Source organism: Moschus berezovskii, chromosome 17, assembly GCF_049115385.1.
Source record: "Moschus berezovskii isolate FMDL1 chromosome 17, NW_MosBer_1.0, whole genome shotgun sequence".
NCBI classification, from domain to species: Eukaryota; Metazoa; Chordata; class Mammalia; order Artiodactyla; family Moschidae; genus Moschus; species Moschus berezovskii.
Genome location: NC_142476.1, coordinates 25,993,123 through 26,015,444, shown reverse-complemented (window position 1 = coordinate 26,015,444; position 22,322 = coordinate 25,993,123). Strand labels below are relative to the sequence as shown.

Genomic DNA, 22,322 nt, shown 5'->3' with positions numbered 1-22,322 from the left:
CTTTGTAGATGTCATTAAAGATTTTGATACAAGGAGATTACCCTGGGTTGTCTGCTGCTGCTGCTGCTGCTGCTAAGTCACTTCAGTCGTGTCCAACTCTGTGTGACCCCATAGACGGAAGCCCACCAGGCTCCCCCGTCCCTGGGATTCTCCAGGCAAGAACACTGGAGTGGGTTGCCATTTCCTTCTCCAATGTGTGAAAGTGGAAAGTGAAAAGTGAAAGTGAAGTTGCTCAGTCGTGTCCGACCCTTAGCGACCCCACGGACTGCAGCCTACCAGGCTCCTCCATCCGTGGGATTTTCTAGGCAATAGTACTGGAGTGGCTTGCCATTGCCTTCTCCGCTGGGTTGTCTGGGTGGGTTCTAAATGTTAATTACATGTGTCTTTATAATAGAGCAACAGAGAGAGTTTGCATTTAGAAGAGGAGGCAGTATGACCACAGAGGCAGAGATTGGAATGATGCAGCCACAGGTCAAGAAACACGAACAGTTACTCCAAGCTGGAGGAGGCAAGGAGCAGAATCTTTCATAAAATCTCTGCAAGAAGCGCAGCCTGCCAACACCTTTATTTTGGCCCTGTGATACCAGTTTAGGATTTGTGGCCTCCAGGACTGAGAGAGAGAAATTTCTGTTGTTTTAACCACCAAATGTGATAATTTGTATACAGTAGTCACAGGAAGCTAATACATCAATCATTCTTCGGAGTGTAAATGGACTCCTATACATATAAATATACATATAAAGTATATGGAGTATAAATAGCTCCATATACTTTAACTCTTCATCCTTTTCGGAGGGGAGGGGGTGTATGTTTATAGCTCACACTCCTTAGACTAGTTCTATTTCAGATACTCTGAAAAGACCAGGCAATTTTTATGATTAAAGCAACTAGTAAGCATTTTTAGGCACAGAACTCTGAGGTTTAGCTCAAAATATGTTATATTTGAAGCTCTTTTTGGGGAGAAGAGTTTTTATTCATTCTGGAATCTCCCTGGTGGCTGTTCTATAGCTCTACTTTGGTAAGAGTACACTTTAGACTCCTAAAATTTTACAACACAATGTCAGCCCTTTTGCCTGTGCATCTGCTATTTAATAAGAGTTCTTTCACCCACACTACAGAAAATGTGCACTTGAGACTCTTATTGAGAATGGAGTTAGGAGTTTTAATGACCCAGCTTGTGCCACGGAGTCTTCGAGACTTGAGACTGGTTTACTGGGAGTCTGCCCAAGCGTGAAGATTGTATAGGTTCTCTATACTTTAGCCCTATATCATTAATGATCAGACGCCAGTGTACCTAGCCTATAGTATCTTCACCTTCTCAAAGATTATATATGTTTGGGGTAAGAGAAGGATAATTCAGGAAACATGCATTTGAATGTCTGTATATGTTATTCAAAGCTGTGGTTTAAGATGCTCTTTTTTTCATGCCATCTAGTGCCCCCTTCTATAAAAAAATCCACAAGTTTCTAGTGGGATTTGAGCCAGAAATGTTTCTAATAACTTCTTTTTTTCTGTTAAAGATTCCAGAAACTACTCTTAGTATTCATCTGCATACAGGTTGCTAGCAATAGACAACGATACATCTGCTCTTTTCGGTAACTTTTGTTATAGAAAAGGCCTTAAATTCTTGAGAGCAAATAAGCCTGTCAGTTTGCTTAAAGGGTTTTTTTTAATCACACAAGGCACATGCTGAAGCATCCTTATATTCCTTTATTGTTGTTGTTCAGTTGCTAAGTTGTCCGACTCTTTGTGACTCCATGGACTGCAGAACACCAGGCTCCCCTGTCCTTCACTGTCTTCCAGAGTATGCTCAAAATTCATGTCCATTGAACCAGTGATGCTATCTAATCATCGCATCCTCTGCCGCCCCCTTCTCCTTTGCCTTCTAGCTTTCCCAGCATCCAGGTCTTTCCAACAAGTCAGCTCTTTGCATCAGGTGGCCAAAGTATTGGCGCTTCAGCATCAGTCCTTCCAATGAATATTCAAGGTTGATTGATTTCCTTTAGGATTGACTCCTTGCAGTCCAAAGGGACTCTGAGTAGTCTTCTCCAGCCCCACAGTTCAAAAGCATCAGTTCTTTGTTGCTCAGCCTTTTTTATGGTCCAACTCTCATATTTGTACATGACGACTGGAAAAACCACAGCTTTGACTCTATGGACCTTTGTCAGCAAAGTGACATCTCTGCTTCTTAATACACTGTCTAGGTTAGTCAGCTTTCCTTCCAAGGAGCGTCTTTTTAATTTTGTGACTGCAGTCACCATCCACAGTGATTCTGGAGCCCAAGAAAATAAAATCTATCACTGCTTCCACTTTTTCCCTTTCTGTTTGCCATGAAGTGATGGGAATGAGAACCCCATGAACATGTCTTTTTGAAAATAATAAAATTATTATTTTTAAAAGGGGGTTATGTAAAATTTTTGATTGTTAATGTTAAAGAGTGTCATTTTTTCCCCCTTGTACTTCACCTATTGGGAGCCTAAGGAATAATAGTTCCTATTTATTGAAACAAAGAAAATTATCTCTCTTCAGTTTTATGGTTTATCATTTATAAAATGCCACATATTTTATATGACCATCTCATTCAGCTTTACCAATGACCCTGAAAAGATTTGTCACTTTGCAGATTAGAAGATAAAGCCTTGAGTGTTTGCTCATGGATCCATAGCCAGTAACTGGCAGCATTAGGATGGAAACTCAAGCTGATCCAGTTCCAAAGAACACTGTGCTCTCTAGGTGTCTCATTTATTTTATTATAACAAGGATATCCCTAAAGTATGAAGTTCGCTGACTTTATGCTTGAGGAATTTTTGGTTTAGTGGATTTGTTTTTCTTCCTGGGGAGCCAGAGAATGATCTTGGGAACAGATATATAGCCTAGTCAAGGAATTTGAGGGTTTTGGAGGTCTCAGAGTTGAATGGAACCTGTATTAGTATTGTCTTCCATTTTTTTCATATGACACCTGCTCTTTGCCACATTTAATGTCTATAGGGGCTTCCCAGGTGGCTCAGTGGTAAAGAATCTACCTGCAGTGTGGGAGATGCAGGGAATGTGGGTACAGTCCCTGGGTCAGGAAGATCCTCTGAAGGAGAAAAATGGCAACCCACTCCAGTATTTCTTGCCTAGGAAATCCCACGGACAGAGAACCTGGCAGGCTACAGTCCATGGGCCATAAGAGAGTTGGAGATGACTCAGCAACTAAACAACAATAACAATGTGTATATGGTTTGTTAATACTCCCCCCAACCAGTTTGAGGGTTATAGATTGGGGTGGAATAAAAAGACACTTAAGTGGGGAGCCTTTACATTACTTTGTTTGCCAGGCACTACTAAGTGAATATTTATGTGCAGCCATGTTATTTGTGTTCCTGTGTATTTAGTTGCCCAAGTTGTGTCTGACTCTGCGACTCCATGGACTATAGCCTGCCAGTCTCTGTCCATGGGATTTTCCAGGCAAGAATATTGGAGTGACTTGCTGTTTTCCTCCTCCAGGGGATCTTCCTGACCCAGGGATCGAACCCACATCTCCTGTGTTGCAGGTGAATTCTTTATCACTGAGCTACCAGGGAAGCCTAACGATGTTATGATTAGCATCTCAAGCTCCTAGATGAGTCTCCGAAAGATGAATCCATAATGTAATTGTATTAGTACACAAGTACACATTTTCCAGTAATATAGACACATAACTTAGGTATAATATATTTTTAATGGAAAAAACTTTAAGTGGTAATTTTAATTTCTAAGTTGGGGATTAATGTACTTTTGTCCTGAAAACTAATTTTTGTATTCATTTAAAAACATTTGTCACTTTTCCTAAAGCCTGAATTGCAAGACATGTTTTAGCAACCAAATTCTTTGTGTCAGAATGATAATTTAATAGATTATTCTGCCCCCGAAACCATGCCACTGTACACTTCCAGTGATTGGAGAATTCCTGTTTCTGCACACTCTTTCTAACAGTATTATCAGTCATCTGAATTTTTATCAGCATCACAGCCAAAAATAGAGCATATATAGATAACATTGTCTTGATTTGCAGTTTAGTGATTTGTAGTGAAGTTAAGCATGATTTAATTTTGTTGGCCACTCGTAATTCCTGTTAATTACTCATTCATCATTTTGCCTATATTGAGTTGTCTTTTAAATTGACTTAGGGCAGGATCTTGACCTAGGATCCTTGGATTTTGACCTTTGTTTATTATGTATGTTGCAAATATTTTCTCTGTCAATTGGCTTATCTTTTAAATTTTCTTTTTTTTTTTTATACCAAAGGAAATTCTTTATTGTAAATAAGATATAAAGTACAACAAAAGAAATATTGTGCAAATTGTAAATCACAAGTATTTTTTTAATTAAAAGTTCTTTTTTGTTTTCCAAGGGTCCAAAGTTTTGATGGCAGAAATCTGTACCCAGTATAAAGAAAAATGTTAAATGGAAAGACATAGTGACACTTTTCACTACATATTTTCAACAATTGACTTTTGTCTTACCATTGTGCATATCATCCACTACACAAGAGAGTATAACAGAAATAGTTATCAAAAGTGAATGTTCTATTTTTCTACCTATCTTGTTCCACATTCTCCCCTCCCCCAAAAAAAGCTTCTATAAATTAATAGGACATTTATCCATTTGTGAATAATGGTCACTTTCTAATTCAATAAAGCACATGTTATAGCCTCATAACATAAGGGTACTTTACTGATGACCCTAAGCCATCTTTTTCAAGGAGTTATCGAAAATCCTTAATATCCCTTCTTTACAATATGTTTTCATCTTCAATTTGTTTTCTAAACAAAGTGCAGTGTATTTTAGAGTCTATGGAAAACACATTGGTATACAATTTTCTAATCTATACAAGAAACTGCAACCAACTGAGATTCAAAGCATAATAAAATACCTAGTATGTCATTTGTTGAACTTTTAAAACAAAAATACAAGAAAAAATTGAAGCTACATTTCAAAGCAATTAAATTAATGAGGATTCCAATTCTTTGGGACCTCTTTAGCAATATACAGTTGCTCAATTCCAAACATCAGCAACTAGTGTAAAAATACTAGTTCTAGATATATTTAACAACTACGTCCACAAGTTGAATGGAAAGACTAAGAATAGTAAACAAGGCAACTCTAGGAAAGGATAATAATATTCGTGATGATACAAAACCAATTTTACATCTCCATCTCTGTACCGTAATGTTTTCCAGTCTCCACACTCTTGAAACCAGTGCTTTTGAAGAATCACATTGAAAAGTTGGTCTCAAGTATGAATGGTGAAAGTAAAACAACAAATTGTGCACACAGATTCAAAATCTGTGCTACCGGTGTTTGGGGTGACCTCACCTGAAACCTTCAAAAAATATTGAATAAAAGCTTTCTTCTCTCTCTTATGCGGTAAGAAACGAGTCCTGCCACTCGGTTACCTGCCTGTGGCCACAGCACTTCTTACCGTCTAACCCAGGCTGGGCCTTCTCCCCAGGCCATGGGGCTTCTGCTTGCAGCCCACACTGGAGGGCCACACAACTGCAGTGGAAGCATTTTTCTATCACCACTGGCTTCTGGCTGTGACCAAAGTTAAAGTTAGTCTGATTCTTCATCATCCATTACTGCGTGGCAGCCGGGGTTGGAGGTAGGGTAATGTCATTTAACTTGCTCACTTCCATCTGCCAGTTCGGTAGCTTCTTGGCTGACAGGTGGTGGCGGGCGTGTTTGGTCAAATGGTCGCTCCTCATGAACCGCTGGTAACACATGGGACAGGCGAACTTCTCACCTATGTGGGTTTGTCGATGTCTGGACAGTTCATCTGAACGGGCAAACCTTTCACAACCTTTCCAGCTACAGCTAAAAGGTTTTTCTCCTGCGTTACTCATGTGGGCCTTCAGATGAGAACTTTTAAAGTAGGTTTTGCCGCACCCTGGGTGGCTACAGATGTGACTTCTTATCCTCGATGAGTCAATCTGAGGAGTGACTTTAGCTGAGGAAGGAGAAAACCCAGGAGCAGGGGCAATGGGAGAGAGTCTGGTGCCATTTGGGCTCCCCGCCAGAGGCTTTGGGTTCTGAATGACCGGCTGGGGTACAACAAACATGACGGCGCCCTTGGGCACCTGAGTGCCCATGAATACGACGTGGGCAGACAGCTGGCGGCTGACTGGGTGGTGTGCTGGGGACGACTGTCGTCACGACGGGGTTGCTTGCAGGGAGGGGAACCATCTGGCATATGACCGGCATCGGGGGCACTCCCGCTGCGGACACTGCGGGTGGAGAGACCAAGGCCGACTTCTGCTGTGGGGACGGGGGCCGGCTGAGGTCGGCAGATGACGGTCTGTGAGGAAGGCGCGGAAAAGTCATAAAGTGCAGCGGGGCTGGGTTACTCTTCGATATCTGCCTCTGTGTCTCTCTCACGTTTGGACCTGTTTGGTGACACGGCGGCACAAGGTGTGCTTTTTCTTGCAGCCTCAGGGTTTAGGTGGGTTCTTCTAAATGAATTGTCCTGATAGTTGAGGATGCTGGCTGCTTTCACGGGGCGAGATCGGTGGTTACACAGTTGGGCATCAGCTGTATGACGAATCACACTGGTTGCCTGAGCCTTGGGGAGTTTGGAGGTGGGTACAGGGTTCTTGATGCTTTTGAACGGTGGTGCTGGAGAAGACTCTTGAGAGTCCCTTGGACTGCAAGGAGATCCAGCCATTCCATTCTAAAGGAGATCAATCCTGGGTGTTCATTGGAAGGACTGATGCTAAAGCTGAAACTCCAATACTTTGGCCACCTCATGCAACGAGTTGACCACTGGAAAAGAGTCTGATGCTGGGAAAGGTTGGGGGCGGGAGGAGACGGGGACGACAGAGAATGAGATGGCTGGATGGCATCACCGACTCGATGGACATGAGTTTGAGTGAACTCCGGGAGTTGGTGATGGACAGGGAGGCCTGGCGTGCTGTGATTCGTGGGGTCGCAGAGAGTCAGACACGACTGAGCGACTGAACTGAGTGAACTGACTGACGGGGTTCTTCTCTTTGAAAAGTACAGCTGCAATGTGAGGCTTGGCAGTTTCTGACAATGATTTGAAGTGTCCGGTAGGTGGCGCTGGTGCCATCAGATTTGACACTTGAGAAGGTTCAAAGTCAGAGGGGCTGTAAGGTGGAGTCAAACAAAATGCTGGGATTGTGGTATGGAAATCAGGTGTACCAGGAAGCAGATTCTCTTCCTCTGACGTATCAGACACTGGAGTGACGAGTCTGTTTTCGATGTATTTCTTAAAATCAGACTTCCATCTGCAGCTCATTGACATAAGTGCTTCTACAGCTTCAAAGTCACTTTTCTCTGCAGTTTTGTTCCAGGAATACACACACTCTTTTGACCTTTCAGAGATCATTTCCATTCTTTCCTCCGTAGCCTGCTGGAGAGAAGCGCCACCAAAGTTGAGCATGGTTGGCTGCCCGGCCGCTGGCGACGAGCTGACTGCCTGCAAGGCTGTCCTTGGCTGCCTGGCCACAGACGGGCGCCCGGAAACACTCGACGCCGCTCCCGCCACCGCCGCGCTCCGCGCCCCTTTTAAATTTTCTTATGTTTTTCTTTTCTGGTCTGATAATTCCAGTATCCCTGCCATGTCTGGTTCTGATGCTTTGTTTCTCAGATTATGTTTTTGTCATTTGGTATGCCTTGTAATTTTTTCTGTTGCCAACATGCTGACATGTACTGGGTAAAAGCAACTGTTGCAAAAAGGCCTTTAGTAGTGCGCTGGTGAGGTGTTGGTGGAAAGTGAAGGTTCTGTACTCTTATAATTGGTCCATGAATCTATTCCTCTGGACTGTGAACTTCACTAGTGGCTGTTAGTTTTTTTTTTAACCCCTTTTAGGTGGGACAGGATGACTAGAATGGACTGGAGTTGGTTATTTCCTTTCCCCAGGTCACTTAGGTTCTGATAATATCCCAGCAGATTAGGTTCGGTTACCTAGTTTTCTCTGAGGGCAGGCTTTGTTAAAAACAATGGCACCCCACTCCAGTACTCTTGCCTGGAAAAATCCCATGGATGGAGGAGCCTGGTAGGCTGCAGTCCACGGGGTCACTGAGAGTCGGGCACGACTGAGCAACTTCACTTTCACTTTTCACTTTCATGCATTGGAGAAGGAAATGGCAACCCACTCCAGTACTCTTGCCTGGAGAATCCCAGGGATAGAGGAGCCTAGTGGGCTGCTGTCTATGGGGTCGCACAGAGTCGGACATGATTGAAGTGACTTAGCAGCAGCAGAGTGCTCTGGCATACTTTAAAATGGTTTCCTTTCCCTCTCTCTCTGCTGGAAGCATGAAGGGATTTTTCTCTGATAATTGCTGTGGGAATCTGTTTGGGGCTCTGGAGGTAAATGTGACAGTATTTTGAGGGCTCCCCTCCCTGTGACTCGGTCCTCCTGGAGTTTTTAACTCTCAGACTTGTCCACACTCAGCACACTCAAAGACTTTTTCAAGTACAGTTCAGAGTTTCCTACCTGACACTGGTTCCTCCTGCAGTTGAAGTGTTGAGATTCCCAGTATTCTGTCTCTAGTTTTGGGACAGTTGGTAGCCTTCTGTCCTCCCCTCACTTATGGATCCTGGAAGAGTAGTTGATTTTTCAGTCTGTTCAGCTTTACATGCAGAACTGGAAATGAAAGTCTTAGCCTTTTTTCTTACTTTTTTTGAAAAGAGAAAGAAGCTAGTAAACCTCTTTGCGTGGAATGCATAGGAGTTTTCATCTCTTTTCCCTTCTCTGCCCTTTTCTTTATGGGTAGTCACTTGTTGCAAAAGGCGTTTAGTAGTGGCCTCTGAGAAAAACTACTTTTAGTAGTAGTGTTGAGAAAAACTCAACATGCAAAAAGACTCAGATCATGGCGTCCGGTCTCATCACTTCATGGCAAATAGATGGAGAAACAATGGAAACAGTGACAGACTTTATTTTGCTTGGGCTCCAAAATCACTGTAGATGGTGGCTGCAGCCATGAAATTAAAGATGCTTGCTCCTTGGAAGAAAAGCTATGACCAGCCTAGACAGCATATTAAAAAGCAGAGATGTTACTGACAAAGGTCCATCTAGTCAAAGCTATGGTTTTTCCAGTAGTTGTGTATGGATGTGAGAGTTGGACTATACAGAAGGCTGAGCGCTAAAGAATTGATACTTTTGAATTGTGGTGCTGGAGAAGACTCTTGAGAGTCCCTTGGACTGCAGGGAGATCAAACCAGTCCATCCTAAAGGAAATCAGTCCTGAATATTCATTGGAAGGACTGATGCTGAAGCTGAAACTCCCAATACTTGGCCACCTGATGCGAAGATCTGACTCATTTGAAAATACCCTGATGCTGGGAAAGATTGTAGGTGGGAGGAGAAGGGGACAACAGAGGATGAGATGGTTGGATGGCATCACTGACCTGATGGGTGTGAGTTTGAGCAAGCTCCGGGACTCGGTGAAGGACAGAGGAGCCCGGTGTGCTGCAGCCCATGGGGTCACAAAGTCGGACACGACTGAGCGACTGAATTGAACTGAGCCACTTGTTGAGCGGTGGTATTCAGTTGTTCAGTCGCTGAGTCGTGTCCAACTCTTTGCGACCCCATGGGCTGCAGCACACCAGGTTCCCCGTCCTTCTCCATCTACGAGAGTTTGCTCAAACTCATGTGCATGGAGTTGGTGATGCCATCCAATCATCTTGAGGTTGTATTGAAAAGCTTTTGAAACCACATTGAGCATCCACAAAACGACTTTGTGATCTGCCATATGTGAAAATGTGGAAAGTCAGCAAGAAAACCAGATATTTATGGTTCTTCAAAGAACATTCTGAATATACTATTGATATTTTCCCTTTGGTTATTGAAGCTGTGAACTCTCAACATTTAACTGTGACTAGATCTTTTCTCAGGATTTATTTTGTTTCTGTCACTGCTACTAAAATTATCTTGTCTGAACTGTAATGCTAATATTTGCGTCACAACTTAGAGTGTCTACTTTGTGCAAGAAACATTTCTGTTTTGTTGGGTATCTCTTTTCTTATTCAGAAGTGTCATTTAGTTGGGGGTTGGGGCATGGGTAGACCCAGATCTTTTTTGTGGTAGGGATCTTCAGGCAGTAGTCATCTCCTATTACTGCAAAGACTCTCCTTTGTCCAACACCTCATTTCCCTCCTTCACTGGCTTTAGCTCTACTTTCCAGCCTTTCAGATTGGAGTTATTATCTAGACCATCCATTCTTACTCCTTTTCTCTTTCTTTGCTCTATGTATGTGTCAGTAGTATGAATATCTAGATGACTCCCAAATACCAGTCATCAAAGTCACAGTTCATTCTCACCTGAAAAACAGAAGCTAAATGTCTTTCATGTTCTTGACTTGGGCAAGAATGAGCTGCAGACAGAAATACAACTAACTTATCACTAAACCAAAGAAGGGGAAAGTTTGTATGTAATTTGGGGGAAGGGTAGAATTTAGGTTAAATTTAATTGAAAAAATACATACTGACCTAAAAGCAAAGAGGAACTAGTTCTGGGGAGCTTATCTGTTTGGTAACTGCCAAAAGTGGAAATTTGAGCTTCCTGAATACGTGTTCCTGTGCTTTAGGCCAAAGTAGAATTTATAGCTCCCTCTGTATATGTGGATTGTGTCTTGAGTCAAAAAATGGAAGTTTTCATCTGAGATCCCCTTTTGACCCTTCTTGGCCAGATCACAGATGTTACTAAATATCGTTGATATCTGCACTGCTGACATGTTCTTAAAAATTGAGATAAACCCTCTGTGTTTTCTTAGACTTCTAACTTTATTGAGGCTTTCAATGGTGAAGGCAAAGATCTCTCTTGGTAAATGTCACATTGCACTTGAAAATATGTGGATTATTTTCAAATATCTTTCGATACTGATTTCTAACATAATTCCACAGTGATAAGAGAACAGACTCTATTTCAGTACCTTTAGACCATGAAATTTTTGCACTTTGTTTTATGTCCATGGGTATCTTCCAATGTCTCCTAGTTTATTGTCTGGGAACTTGAATAGAACTTGTATCCCCCTGTTGTGTGAAAACTGTATAAATCTTAATTATGTTGAATTGATTCTCATAGTGATTTTCAGGTTTACTATATCCTTCTACTTCTCTATATACTCATTCTGTTAATTTTTGAGAGTTTGATATAGAAACTCCAACTAAAAAATCTTAATCTACTTAAAAAATAATTTAATATGTAGTGGAACTGTATGTAACCTTGTTCTGTATTTTCCAAATCTCCTTTAATTGTGTTATCATACTTTCATAATATAAAAAAGAAAAAAGATAGTGGTTTTGGTAATCAGCAAGATTGTATCCTTTTTTTTTTTTTTGTAACACCTGCTGTTTTATCTGGGAAGGTGGCATCCATGTGGTAGCATTTAAGACTAGTTATCAGGGAACTTATTGATTGTAATACAGATTCAAACAGATGGGAAAATTTTCAAAAGTCATATTCATCCTGGTTTTCCAAATGATACTGTGATATTTTGGAACTACAACTAGCTTGTGGTTTACTTCCTGAATCTTAGTTGCCACAGGTATCCGTATCCGTTCTGTCGCTCAGTCGTGTCCGACTCTATGCGACCCTGTGGACTGTAGCCTACCAGGCTTCTCCGTCCATGGGATTCTCCAGGCAAGAATACTGGAGTGGGTTACCGTTTCCTTCTCCAGGGGATCTTCCCGACCCAGGGGTCGAACCTGGGTCTCCCGCATTGGAGGCAGACGCTTTAACCTCTGAGCCACCAGGGAAGCCCAGGTATACAAATATCCAAATCACATAAAATTTGGCTGTGTTCAACAGAACTGATATCTCTAGAAACAAGACTAGAGGAGAATATTTTATTTGACACTTCCTATTAGTTTGCTGGGGTAGTGTTTTACAGACAGATGAGAGGAGTGTTCTGTTTATAGTTGACCCCAGGGTAACAGTGTTGGGACATCGGTAGGATTTAGAGTTCTGAGAAATTCCTCCTGTCTTAGTAGTTTTAGTTCTCTGATAGATTCATGTTGTTATTATAGAGTTTATGGTAGAAAAGTGGCACATGTGTTTACAGGGAAGCTGTATGTGAAGGTAGTTTGCCTTGAGTTCAGTGAATTCCAGAGTCATCTTCAGAGCTGCATCCGTGGCAGGTTTGAGACCATTGTTCTTTACACACACAGATCCCACCCCACATATCCCTTTATTTGCTAATATGGAGCAGTGCCTCTTCCACTTATTTTTTCTGATTGCTATATCTGTCAGTATCTTTATGAATAGGTCCTTGACACTTAGAGGCTAAAGGATCTTTGGGTTTTTTTATCTGAAGTATCATATGTTTGTTTTAGTTTGTACTTTGTCAGTTTTCTAAAGGTCTCACATTTTCAACTGCTGTGTTGGAAATTATCCAAATTTGCAAATTTCCATTCCTTTTTTTTTTTTTTAAATCCTGTATTTTAGATGTTAGCCTGTTAAAAAGAAGGGCAGATTCTTTTTACATTGTCTGTTGGGCCTGTCCCACAATACAGGTTGCACACCTTGATGCCAGTTTCTTATGTTTCCTATTTATTGTTCCATTCCTTGTTTACAATCTTGAATTTTAGTCTGACTTTTAAAGGAAAGGCATCAGAAAAGGCATCAGTGTGTATCACTCTTGTTTTCTTGCTTTTTCTAGTCCCTTGCATTCCCTAGTCTCCTGTGGAGTGTTTTGTACTTTATTTTTTTCTGTTTTTCCAGCCAGTTTTCAACACTTCTATTCTTTTATTCATCTGAGAGGATACAAGTAAATGGAGTCATTAATATAAGTCTGGGATTCCTGGACAAACAGTGTCTTCAGTTCAGTTCAGTCGCTCAGTCGTGTCCGACTCTTTGTGACCCCATGAATCACAGCACACCAGGCCTCCCTGTCCATCACCAACTCCCGGAGTTCACTCCATCTCATGTCCATCGAGTTGGTTATGCCATCCAGCCATCTCATTCTCTGTCATCCCCTTCTCCTCCCGCCCGCAATCCTTCCCAGCATCAGAGTCTTTTCCAGTGAGTCAACTCTTCGCATGAGGTGGCCAAAGTATTGGAGCTTCACCTTTTGATAATGTATGGAACAATCATAAGCAACATCAGTATGGCATAACAAGGACTAATAGGGGCATTAGCCAATTCTAAATTCCCATCGCTAGGATGGCTCAAGTCCTTCCTTGTTCAGGGATCAGAAGATTTATCTCCTGTCTGTTTTGGAGTACATTCTCTGTCAAGCTGTGTTGGCTTTTTAGAGCTATCCTGAGAAATCTTATCCCCAGAAACCAGATTGGCACTCATTTGTAGTCCTGAATAGGTGTATTGAGTGTCCTCTTCTATTTTCTTCCATGGCTTGACTCGTGAGGATAGGAAGTGTTACAGTGTAGGGGCTCTTTCATGTGGGCAGTATGGGAGTTATAAGCTTTTGTTAGTAATTTTATCCTGAGATGCTAATCGTATTGATTTATGTAATGTTTTTATAATCCTTACAAGCTGTTCAGTTCAGTTCAGTCGCTCCGTCATGTCTGACTCTCCGCGACCCCATGAATCACAGCACGCCAGGCCTCCCTGTCCATCACCAACTCCCGGAGTTCACTCAAACTCATGTCCACAGAGTCGGTGATGCCATCCAGCCATCTCATTCTTGGTTGTCCCCTTCTCCTCCCGCCCCCAACCTTTCCCAGCATCAGAGTCTTTTCCAGTGAGTCAACTCGTCGCATGAGGTGGCCAAAGTATTGGAGTTTCACGTTTAGCATCAGTCCTTCCAATGAACACCCAGGATTCATCTCCAACAGAATGAAATACAGTAGCAACCATTAGTCTCTCTGCCTTGTGGTTTTGGAAAGTTTTTTGTTATGACTGTTAACCCTAAACTGTACCTTACTTTAGTTTCCCTTGGTTTATCTATCATTGTAGCTATCTTAAGTGGGTATGGGTCATTGGTTGTTTTCTTGGGAAGACCTTGAGGAATAGATAGTTCATTTGGAATTTCAGGGGAGGCAGTAAAGGGGAACAAAGAGTATAAAAGGTGGTGATGCCAAAACAATGTTGGGTGCATAAGGAGGGCAGGTTTCAGATAATCTGAATGCTTTTTTTCTTTGCTAGAGTCTTTGAAAACATGCTGCTTTGAAGTCTTAAGTTTAATTTTAAGGCTTCAGCATAGAAAGACTGGCCATCATATATTTGGTACTTTTTCTCCTGTCTTTTCTAGAGCTTGTTTTAGTTATATTGATAACACACACTGCAAACAGTAGGATCAAGCAATGCTCATAAAGTGGTGGCTTCTTTTTATTTAGTTGCTAAGTTGTGTCCCACTCTTTTGCGACCCCGTGGACTGCAGCCCACCAGGCCTCTCTGTCCATGGGACTTCCCAGGCAAAAATACCAGAGTGGGCTGCTGTTTTCTTCTCCAGAGGATCTTCCCAACCCAGGGAACAAACCTGTGTCTCTTGCGTTGACAAGCGGATTCTTTACCAGTGAGCCGCCTGGGAAAGCCCATAAAGTGGTGGCTAGAAACCATGATTTAGTCCCTAAAGTACAGAAATGTTAACCTTAAGTCTCTGAGAACAGAAAGGAAGAATGGACTCCTCCATTAAACAGAGTGATATCTCTCTTAGATATCTCCTCATGAACGTTTTTAGAGAGGCTTATGGCAAAGTTTGTTGCTCCAGAGAGCAGACACTGGTCTCTTATGTCTCTTGTATCTATTGGCTGCTAAAGTTTAACGATGTAGCAGTTAGTAGAGCCTGTGCCATCATTTGATCCTCTGAAGATTGAATGATACAGAAAAGACAGGATTTCATCAAGAAGTTTCTTTCACAAAGTTCTTTCAATAAATGATTCTCTGAGAATGGAGTTAAAGCGTTCAGGGAGATACTCAAAGAACCACAGGATACTAATCATAGAATTAACAAACTCAGCTAGTCTAGTGACTGTGCAACTCAGCTATAATAGTTGATTCCAGATTACTGTTAGGGACACTGATCAGGGATCATACAAGACTTGAATGATAATTTTAGTTCAAGGACAAAAGGCTTAAGGAATGTTTGCTTGTTTGGGAGTCCACTAGTTACAATAAGCAAAATGAACAAGTCTTTAGGGTAGACTCAGTGGACAGCCTCAAAATTATAAACAAAATCCATGATTCACTCAAATTTGAAAAATTTAAACATTTCACATTTTTGCTTGGACAAAAGAGAAACTTCATGTGGAAATGTAGCTTTCTGTCGATGAGACAATGTGTATGGAATTTTAGGGGGGACTAGAATTTAGGTTAAATTTCAGTGAAGTGCTTTTACTTATAAGAGCAAAGTTGAATTAATTGCCCATTAGGTGGAGTCTTGAGTAGATATTTAAAAATGGTATCTGCTCAAAGTGGGAAATTCAGCATCTTGGAGACAGTGTAGAGTATATGACGCAGTGTGATCGTGCAGGTTGTCTTTAGGCAAGTGTGATCTTTTTCCTTCTCACTGTCTACTGGACTGCTGTCCCTCCCATGGTCCTCCATTAAACAACTGGAGCTCAAGGAGACCTTGAAATTGTATCAAATGGTGAGCAATACGAGGAACTAGGACATTCAGCCAGAAGGAAAGGAAAATCAGGTGGGGTATGATAACAGTGTCCAGATATTTGCAAGACTGTTGTGTAGAAAAATGGTTCGACTTAAATCAGCTTGCCTCCAGAGGGCAAGCTGTAAGGGTGGACAGGTAGCAGTTTTGCACTCACTGTTAGGAGGAGCTTTCTGAATTTTAAACTGACTTAGTAGATGGTAGTTTCCATGAGTGGAGCTGTGAAAGTAGAGGCAGGACCTCCGGTGGCTTAAAGTGCTTAGAAGGCAGATTCTGTGTCTCTGGGAAAAATTGAACCAGGTGGCCGTGCTGAAAAGTCTGACATTTTCCTGACTTAGTTCTAAGTTCCATGACCACTAGTTTCAGAAAGATACTTGCTATCTTGGGTGAAGAGGATTTTCTATACATTAGTAATAGTGAAGCGTTCTCTGTATGCGGTCTGTTAGGTGTTCAGAGATCAGTGATAGCCTCTTGCTGTCAAGTAGCTTGTATTTATAAGTGGAAATATTCTCGAGCTTTTCTTCATTTCCATTCTTGAACCAGTGTGTAACTTTTTTTTTTACTATTATTCTCAGGATTTACAATGTCTAAAAATTAGTTTTGAGACTTACTTCCCTTTCAGATACTAAAATTGTTTTTCTCTCCTCTTTATTCCTAGCAATGTCTCAGGCTGTGCAGACAAATGGAACTCAGCCATTAAGCAAAACATGGGAACTCAGTTTATATGAACTACAACGAACACCTCAGGTAATGTAGACCAAGATAATTTAGGGAAAATATGAGACATATGTAAACTGGAATATATTTTTAGAAAATGAAAATTTGAAAGAACATAACTGTAATAATACATTTATGTACAAAATAGTCCTAATTTCTGTGTATGTTGGTTGACCATTCATTGAAGAAAATTTGAGTGCCTATTGTGTACCAGGTCCTAAACTAGGGACTAGGTAAAGTGGTGAGTAAAACAGATGTGGCATCAGCTCAGGGAGTTTAGACATCAAGGAAGTAAATTACACATATGAGAAGTTGTATATAGGAAAGTTCCTCAGTGCTGTACTAGGAGGATAACTAGGGAAGGCTGTTTTGAGAAGGTGAAGACGGGAAAGACGGAGAGGAACAAGTTTGAAGAAGATAAAACATCCTTAAAACTGAAGTCTGAAAGTTTGAAGTGCCTGTAAGACAAGCAGAAATGCTACCTAGGAGTCTGGGTTAAATATAAAGTTTTAGGACTTGTCAGTGCATTTTGAGCACAGGAATGCCAGATTTCCTAGAGAGAGATGAGCAGAAGGCTCAGAACTTCATCCAGAGGAGCTTCAGCATTTAGAAATTAAGTAATAGGAAAGGAGACTGAGAAGGAACAGCCAGAGAAATGGAAGGAAAAACAGGAGATGAGGAGAGGAGATAAAAAAGAGGACAGAGTGTTCGAAGGAGGATGCAGCTACTGTGTTCAGTGCTGAGAGGATGCGTAAGATGAGGGTTACAAACGTGAGTGGTATGAAGTTGGTAACCCTTGAGAAGAATAGAGTCACGTGAGTAGGTTGTTCTGTGTTAAAGAGGAAGGAGGGGAGGGAAGATGAATAGGGAATGCTTTAGAGAAGTTTGGCTGTGCAGGGATGCCGGAATGAGTGAAAACTTGAGGGGAACGTAGAATGAGGAGGTTTTAAATTTTGTTAGCGAGAAGTGGAACTACTCTCACCCCAGCTCCCTCTGCACACAGCTCTAAGGCTCATGGTTCACTGCAGCAACCCTGTGTTAATCCAGATTGATTTAGTGAGGAGGGAGAGATTGCTGAAGTCTGAGAGCAGACATTTGAAAGGGGAGTATGCTTGAGAAGGTAGGAAGGAACGCATATTTGATAGGAAGTGGTGTACTTTCTCCTTGTAATAAGAACGAGGAAGATGCTTTATAAAGATGAGGTAGAGAGAAAATGAGAGCCCTCTTAATGAATTTGAAGTAAGGTAATTTGTTTAATGTTTACATAACAGAATGTCTGCAGATAGAAGAAAAGGTGTGAAAAACAGTGTAGTAAAAAGAGAAGTGAGTTTTTACTGATAGCAGTCTGGTTGTGTGATTCCTCCCTTTTTCCCCTCTGCAGTGCTACACAGATACACAGGTACAGGCGTGCAAACCTAGATGGATGGTTTATCCAGGCTTGGGATTTTGCTAGGCAAGTTTTCAAGAGGTAGAGGGGGACAGGCTTGATTACTAGCTGGGTCATCATTATACCCTGTGTGATTCATAAAATAGAGGTTGTAATTCCTAAGTCAAAAGTTTGTGTACATATTAAACTAAGTAAAATACAGAAAGTGCTTTATATAGAAATGTTGAAATATAAGAGATACTTGATAAGGGACAGTATCTATAGTTTCATTGTCTTTTCTTGTGGAGTCATCAGTCTTTGACACTATAGAGAAAACATAAATATGATGGAGAACCAGTGGAAATAGGAAGTGTCAGTAACCCTGTTGGAAGCCCTTATTTCTGCCTGCATTTTCCTTTCCGGTGGCCACTAACTAGACCTCTCTCCTCAATCCATAGGAGCCTGTATTGGTGCCTTTGTTCTCAGTGCCGCCTTGTGGGAAGGGTAGGTAGTGGAAGTGATGCAGAAAGTAGGAGTCACTAATCTGTGCCTTTGGGAGATGTGGCCTGAATTCTACATTGGAACTCCAAATGCATTTTTCACTGACAACAGTTTTAGTCATGACAGTTAGAAATACTAATACTTGTTACTTCAGACAGATGTGCTATAGTTTAAATCAATTTGTAGGTTAGCCTGAGAACCTGACCACTTGGTATAAAACTGCTCTGTGGATCAAGATTTTTTAAGGTTTAAAACGTGATTTTAAAACAAAATCCTGTTAAACTGTGCATAGAGAATATTTAAATTCATATTTTAAAATCTTTTAATGGATGTCATGAAATATATAGCTTATTATCAAAATGGTGCACTTTTTCAGATGGAAGAATTTTTAGGGTTCCTTTAGTCCTAACTTCCTCATTTTGCAGGTAAGAAGACAATGTTAAAATATTTAGAGTTGCAGAGCTAGTTGTTGAACTAGAACCTAAGCCATCTGACTCCATATTCAGTGCTATTTTAAAATTATACCAGGCTAATTTACCATTAGTTGTCTTTTAAATATACGATATGCTATCTTTAACATTATGATAACAGATTTATATAATACTTTGGTGCTAGGGCTGAGGGAAGTTGAAGGAGATTATAGATAAAACAAGATTGGTTGTGAATTGACAGTGATGGTGACTGGATGATGGCTACACAGGCGTTGGTTTTTGTCTCTTCTGTATTCTTGTATGTTTGAACTTGTCCATAGCTTTTTTTAAAAAAATTAGATAGCATTTAATTTTAAAGTGATGTTTTTACAGGAGGCAATAACAGATGGCTTAGAAATTGTGGTTTCACCTCGAAGCCTACACAGTGAATTAATGTGCCCAATTTGCTTGGATATGTTGAAGAACACCATGACTACAAAAGAGTGCTTACATCGTTTTTGTGCAGACTGCATTATCACGGCCCTCAGAAGTGGGTATGTTAAAATGAATGATGCCTAGGTATTTAAATTATGTGAGGACAGTATTCTAGTGCTCTATGCGTTTTAAGAAATACATATTCATTTGAGAACTGGAAGTTTTATCTAAAGTCTAGGTTGTAATTGTTGGAGAATCTTTGTTTTGAAACAGTTGGTTTTATATAATTTTAGAAGCTTTTCAGGATGAGTTTTTATTTTGAGGAAACTATAAAGCTTGAAACCATGGTTTTTCCACTTAAGTATGTAAAATAATATCCTGATGAAAGCTATTTTAATAAAATAATTGATAACATGAATATATATTAATGGATAGTTTTTCCTTATATTGCATGATGTCAGAAAGGGGAACTTTTATTAGGAAAGACTAGATTTTCATTTCTAAAATGGTTATATGTAAATTATCATAAGGAAGTATTTAGATTTTTCTCTGTTGGCAAGTAGTAGAGAGTATCTCAGGTTTCAGAGATCGTGCTTATAGCCATTAGTCAGATATTCACAGAAAGTCAGGTTAATCAGTTTAAATCTCTGTGACTTAGTAAAGCTATTGGGGAAAAGATGATAATAATCTGGAAGCTGGCTATTTTTGTCTTCAGCTCAAAGATACTGGCGTTACTTATATTTTCTTTTCCTTCTTTTTATTTAGCAATAAAGAGTGTCCTACCTGTCGGAAAAAGCTAGTTTCCAAAAGATCACTAAGACCAGACCCAAACTTTGATGCACTCATCAGCAAAATTTATCCAAGTCGTGATGAGTATGAAGCTCATCAAGAAAGAGTATTAGCCAGGATCAACAAGCACAACAATCAGCAAGCACTCAGTCACAGCATTGAGGAAGGACTGAAGATCCAGGCTATGAACAGGTATGGGCGAGAAGGCCAGAGGGGGTGCCATTTTTCTGAATATTTTATTAAAGACTGAATTTACTTACTGCCTTCTGTTTTGAAAAAGATAAAATGCAGTAACCAACAGTTCAGTTCAGTTCAGTCGCTCAGTCGTGTCCGACTGTTTGCGACCCCATGAATCACAGCACGCCAGGCCTCCCTGTCCATCACCAACTCCCGGAGTTCACTCAGACTCATGTCCATCGAGTCGGTGATGCCATCCAGCCATCTCATTCTCTGTCGTCCCCTTCTCCTCCCACCCCCAATCCCTCCCAGCATCAGAGTCTTTTCCAGTGAGTCAACTCGTTGCATGAGGTGGCCAAAGTATTGCAGTTTCAGCTTTAGCATCAGTCCTTCCAGTGAACACCCAGGATCGATCTCCTTTAGAATGGACTGGTTGGATCTCCTTGCAGTCCAAGGGACTCTTCAAGAGTCTTCTCCAGCACCACAGTAGTTCTGTGTAATTAGTTTTTCATGCAGGTATAATATATGTCTCCTGGGGTAATAGGGGATTCCTTTTAAAGTAATAGAATCTTAAAAAGAAAACAAAAACCTCTCATATACCCACTTCTCTCTCCACTCACCACTGTACTTCTCTCCTTCTTTTCATAAGAGTTGTCTGTGCTCACCAGCTCCAATTTCTTCCCATTTTGAACTCCCCCAGTCGGGCTTTACCCCCACCCCTCATATCACCCTTGTCAAAGTTGTCATTGACCTCCACATGGAAAAATCTAGTGGCTGATTCTGAGATCTCATCTTACTTAATATTTTACACAGTTAATTTCTCTTTTCTCTTTAATTGGTTTTCTTTCCCTGTCTTTCAAGAGATCATATTCTCCTGGTTCCCTTTGTATGTCATTAGCTGTTTCTTGTCTCCAGACTTAACATGTTCAGTACTGAATTGTCAGGTTTTGCCCCCTACTTCTCTTCTTTCTTGCTTATTTCAGTTGATGGCAACATCATCATCACACTTGCTTTAGCCAAAAATTTTGGGGTTACTTTTAATCTCTTTTTTTCCCAGTCTGTATACCAGGCTGCGAGTAAATATATTTTTATCTTTTCCCATAATACATCCAAGTTGGTATAAGCAGCCGCTGTCTTTCGTTTGAAGTATTGAAGTAGCCTCCTGATGGGTCTTTCGACTTTCCATGCTTACTGCTGCACCATCTGTTCTCAGCATAGCAGCCCGAATGATAAGGTGAAAGTCAGGTCCAAGTTCTCCTTTGCTTTGAGGCCTCTAATAGCTTCTCTTCATATTCAGGCTAAAAGACCTTAATGGTAGTTTCCAAAGCCCTATACAATCTGAGCACTTCCTCACCCCCATTCTTTTTTCTGCTCTGACATCTCCTTATGTTTAGGCCTCAGGGACAGTCAGGACTTTCCAAAGCCACATCCCAGTCTAGTGGCTTTCACCTTAGCTGAACATCAGAATCACTTGGGAAGTTTTTGAATCCTAGAGCCTCAAAGTTATCACTCCAGGCTGTAAATCAAAATCCTTGGGGGAAAAATATCTTTGACTGGGGAATAAGCATTCATATTTAAAGATTCTAGAAGTGATTCTGAAATGCAGACTTTCAGTCTTCTACCTGGAGAAAGAATTCCCTTTGTGAAATCCTTTATAGATAGACTTTTGATTTTGCTTGAACATTTCTAGTGGTAGGGGTATGTGCTAGAAGCTTTGTTCAGTTGTTAACAACATTATTAAAGCTTCTTCAGTGTTTCAGACTTAGCAAGCTTCTTTCTGCCTTGGCACCTTTATACTTACTGTTCTGTCTTTCAGGAACCTCTTCTAGATAATCTGCATGGCACACACCATTTTTTCAAGTGTCTGCTAAGTTTCCATTTTCCACCCCAATTATAAAATGATGGCATTGTTAACTGCCTTGACGGTTGTTTTGATGAGTAAATAAGATGTGTACATGAAGCGCCTTGCCCAGTTACTGGTTTATAGTATTTGAGCCTGTTAGATAGATGCTTCTGTATTCATGCTCTGTATTTAGATATCTCATCTTTTGCATTAGAATAATTTTGCATTGCATTAGCCGACTTTGGGTGAGGTCTACAGGCAGAGAATGCTTACATATCTGAATTATACCTTTCTTTCAATTTAAAATCTTATAAGAAAAGTCTCCAAATGTAAATAAGTATTTGCCAGTAGTCCCTATAATCAAAAAAGAAATTTTTTCAATGAATGTAAATATTTGTTAAATTTGTTCAAATGTTTGCCTGTGTGTGTTTCCCTAAACTTTTTGGGAACATGTGGGAAATAGATGCCGTTATTCAACTTGGAGCAAATTCAGTTACTAAGATATTTTTAGAATTGAGGGGTTTTTTTTGTC

The 22,322-nt window shown here is 40.7% G+C and overlaps 1 protein-coding gene and 1 pseudogene across 1 annotated transcript in view; one reads left to right on the top strand and one right to left on the bottom strand.

The window, feature by feature from the left end:
- Positions 1-22,322, top strand: part of RNF2 (ring finger protein 2) — a 46,456-nt gene that overhangs the window by 20,358 nt on the left and 3,776 nt on the right. Inside the window, exons 2-4 of the mRNA XM_055419106.2 lie at positions 16,211-16,299; positions 18,940-19,100; positions 19,747-19,962. Of these exons, the coding sequence (XP_055275081.1) occupies positions 16,213-16,299; positions 18,940-19,100; positions 19,747-19,962 (464 nt within the window). The 5' untranslated portion in view covers positions 16,211-16,212. The remainder of the gene's footprint in view (positions 1-16,210; positions 16,300-18,939; positions 19,101-19,746; positions 19,963-22,322) is intronic.
- On the bottom strand, positions 5,601-7,423 carry LOC129551292 (Krueppel-like factor 10; annotated as a pseudogene).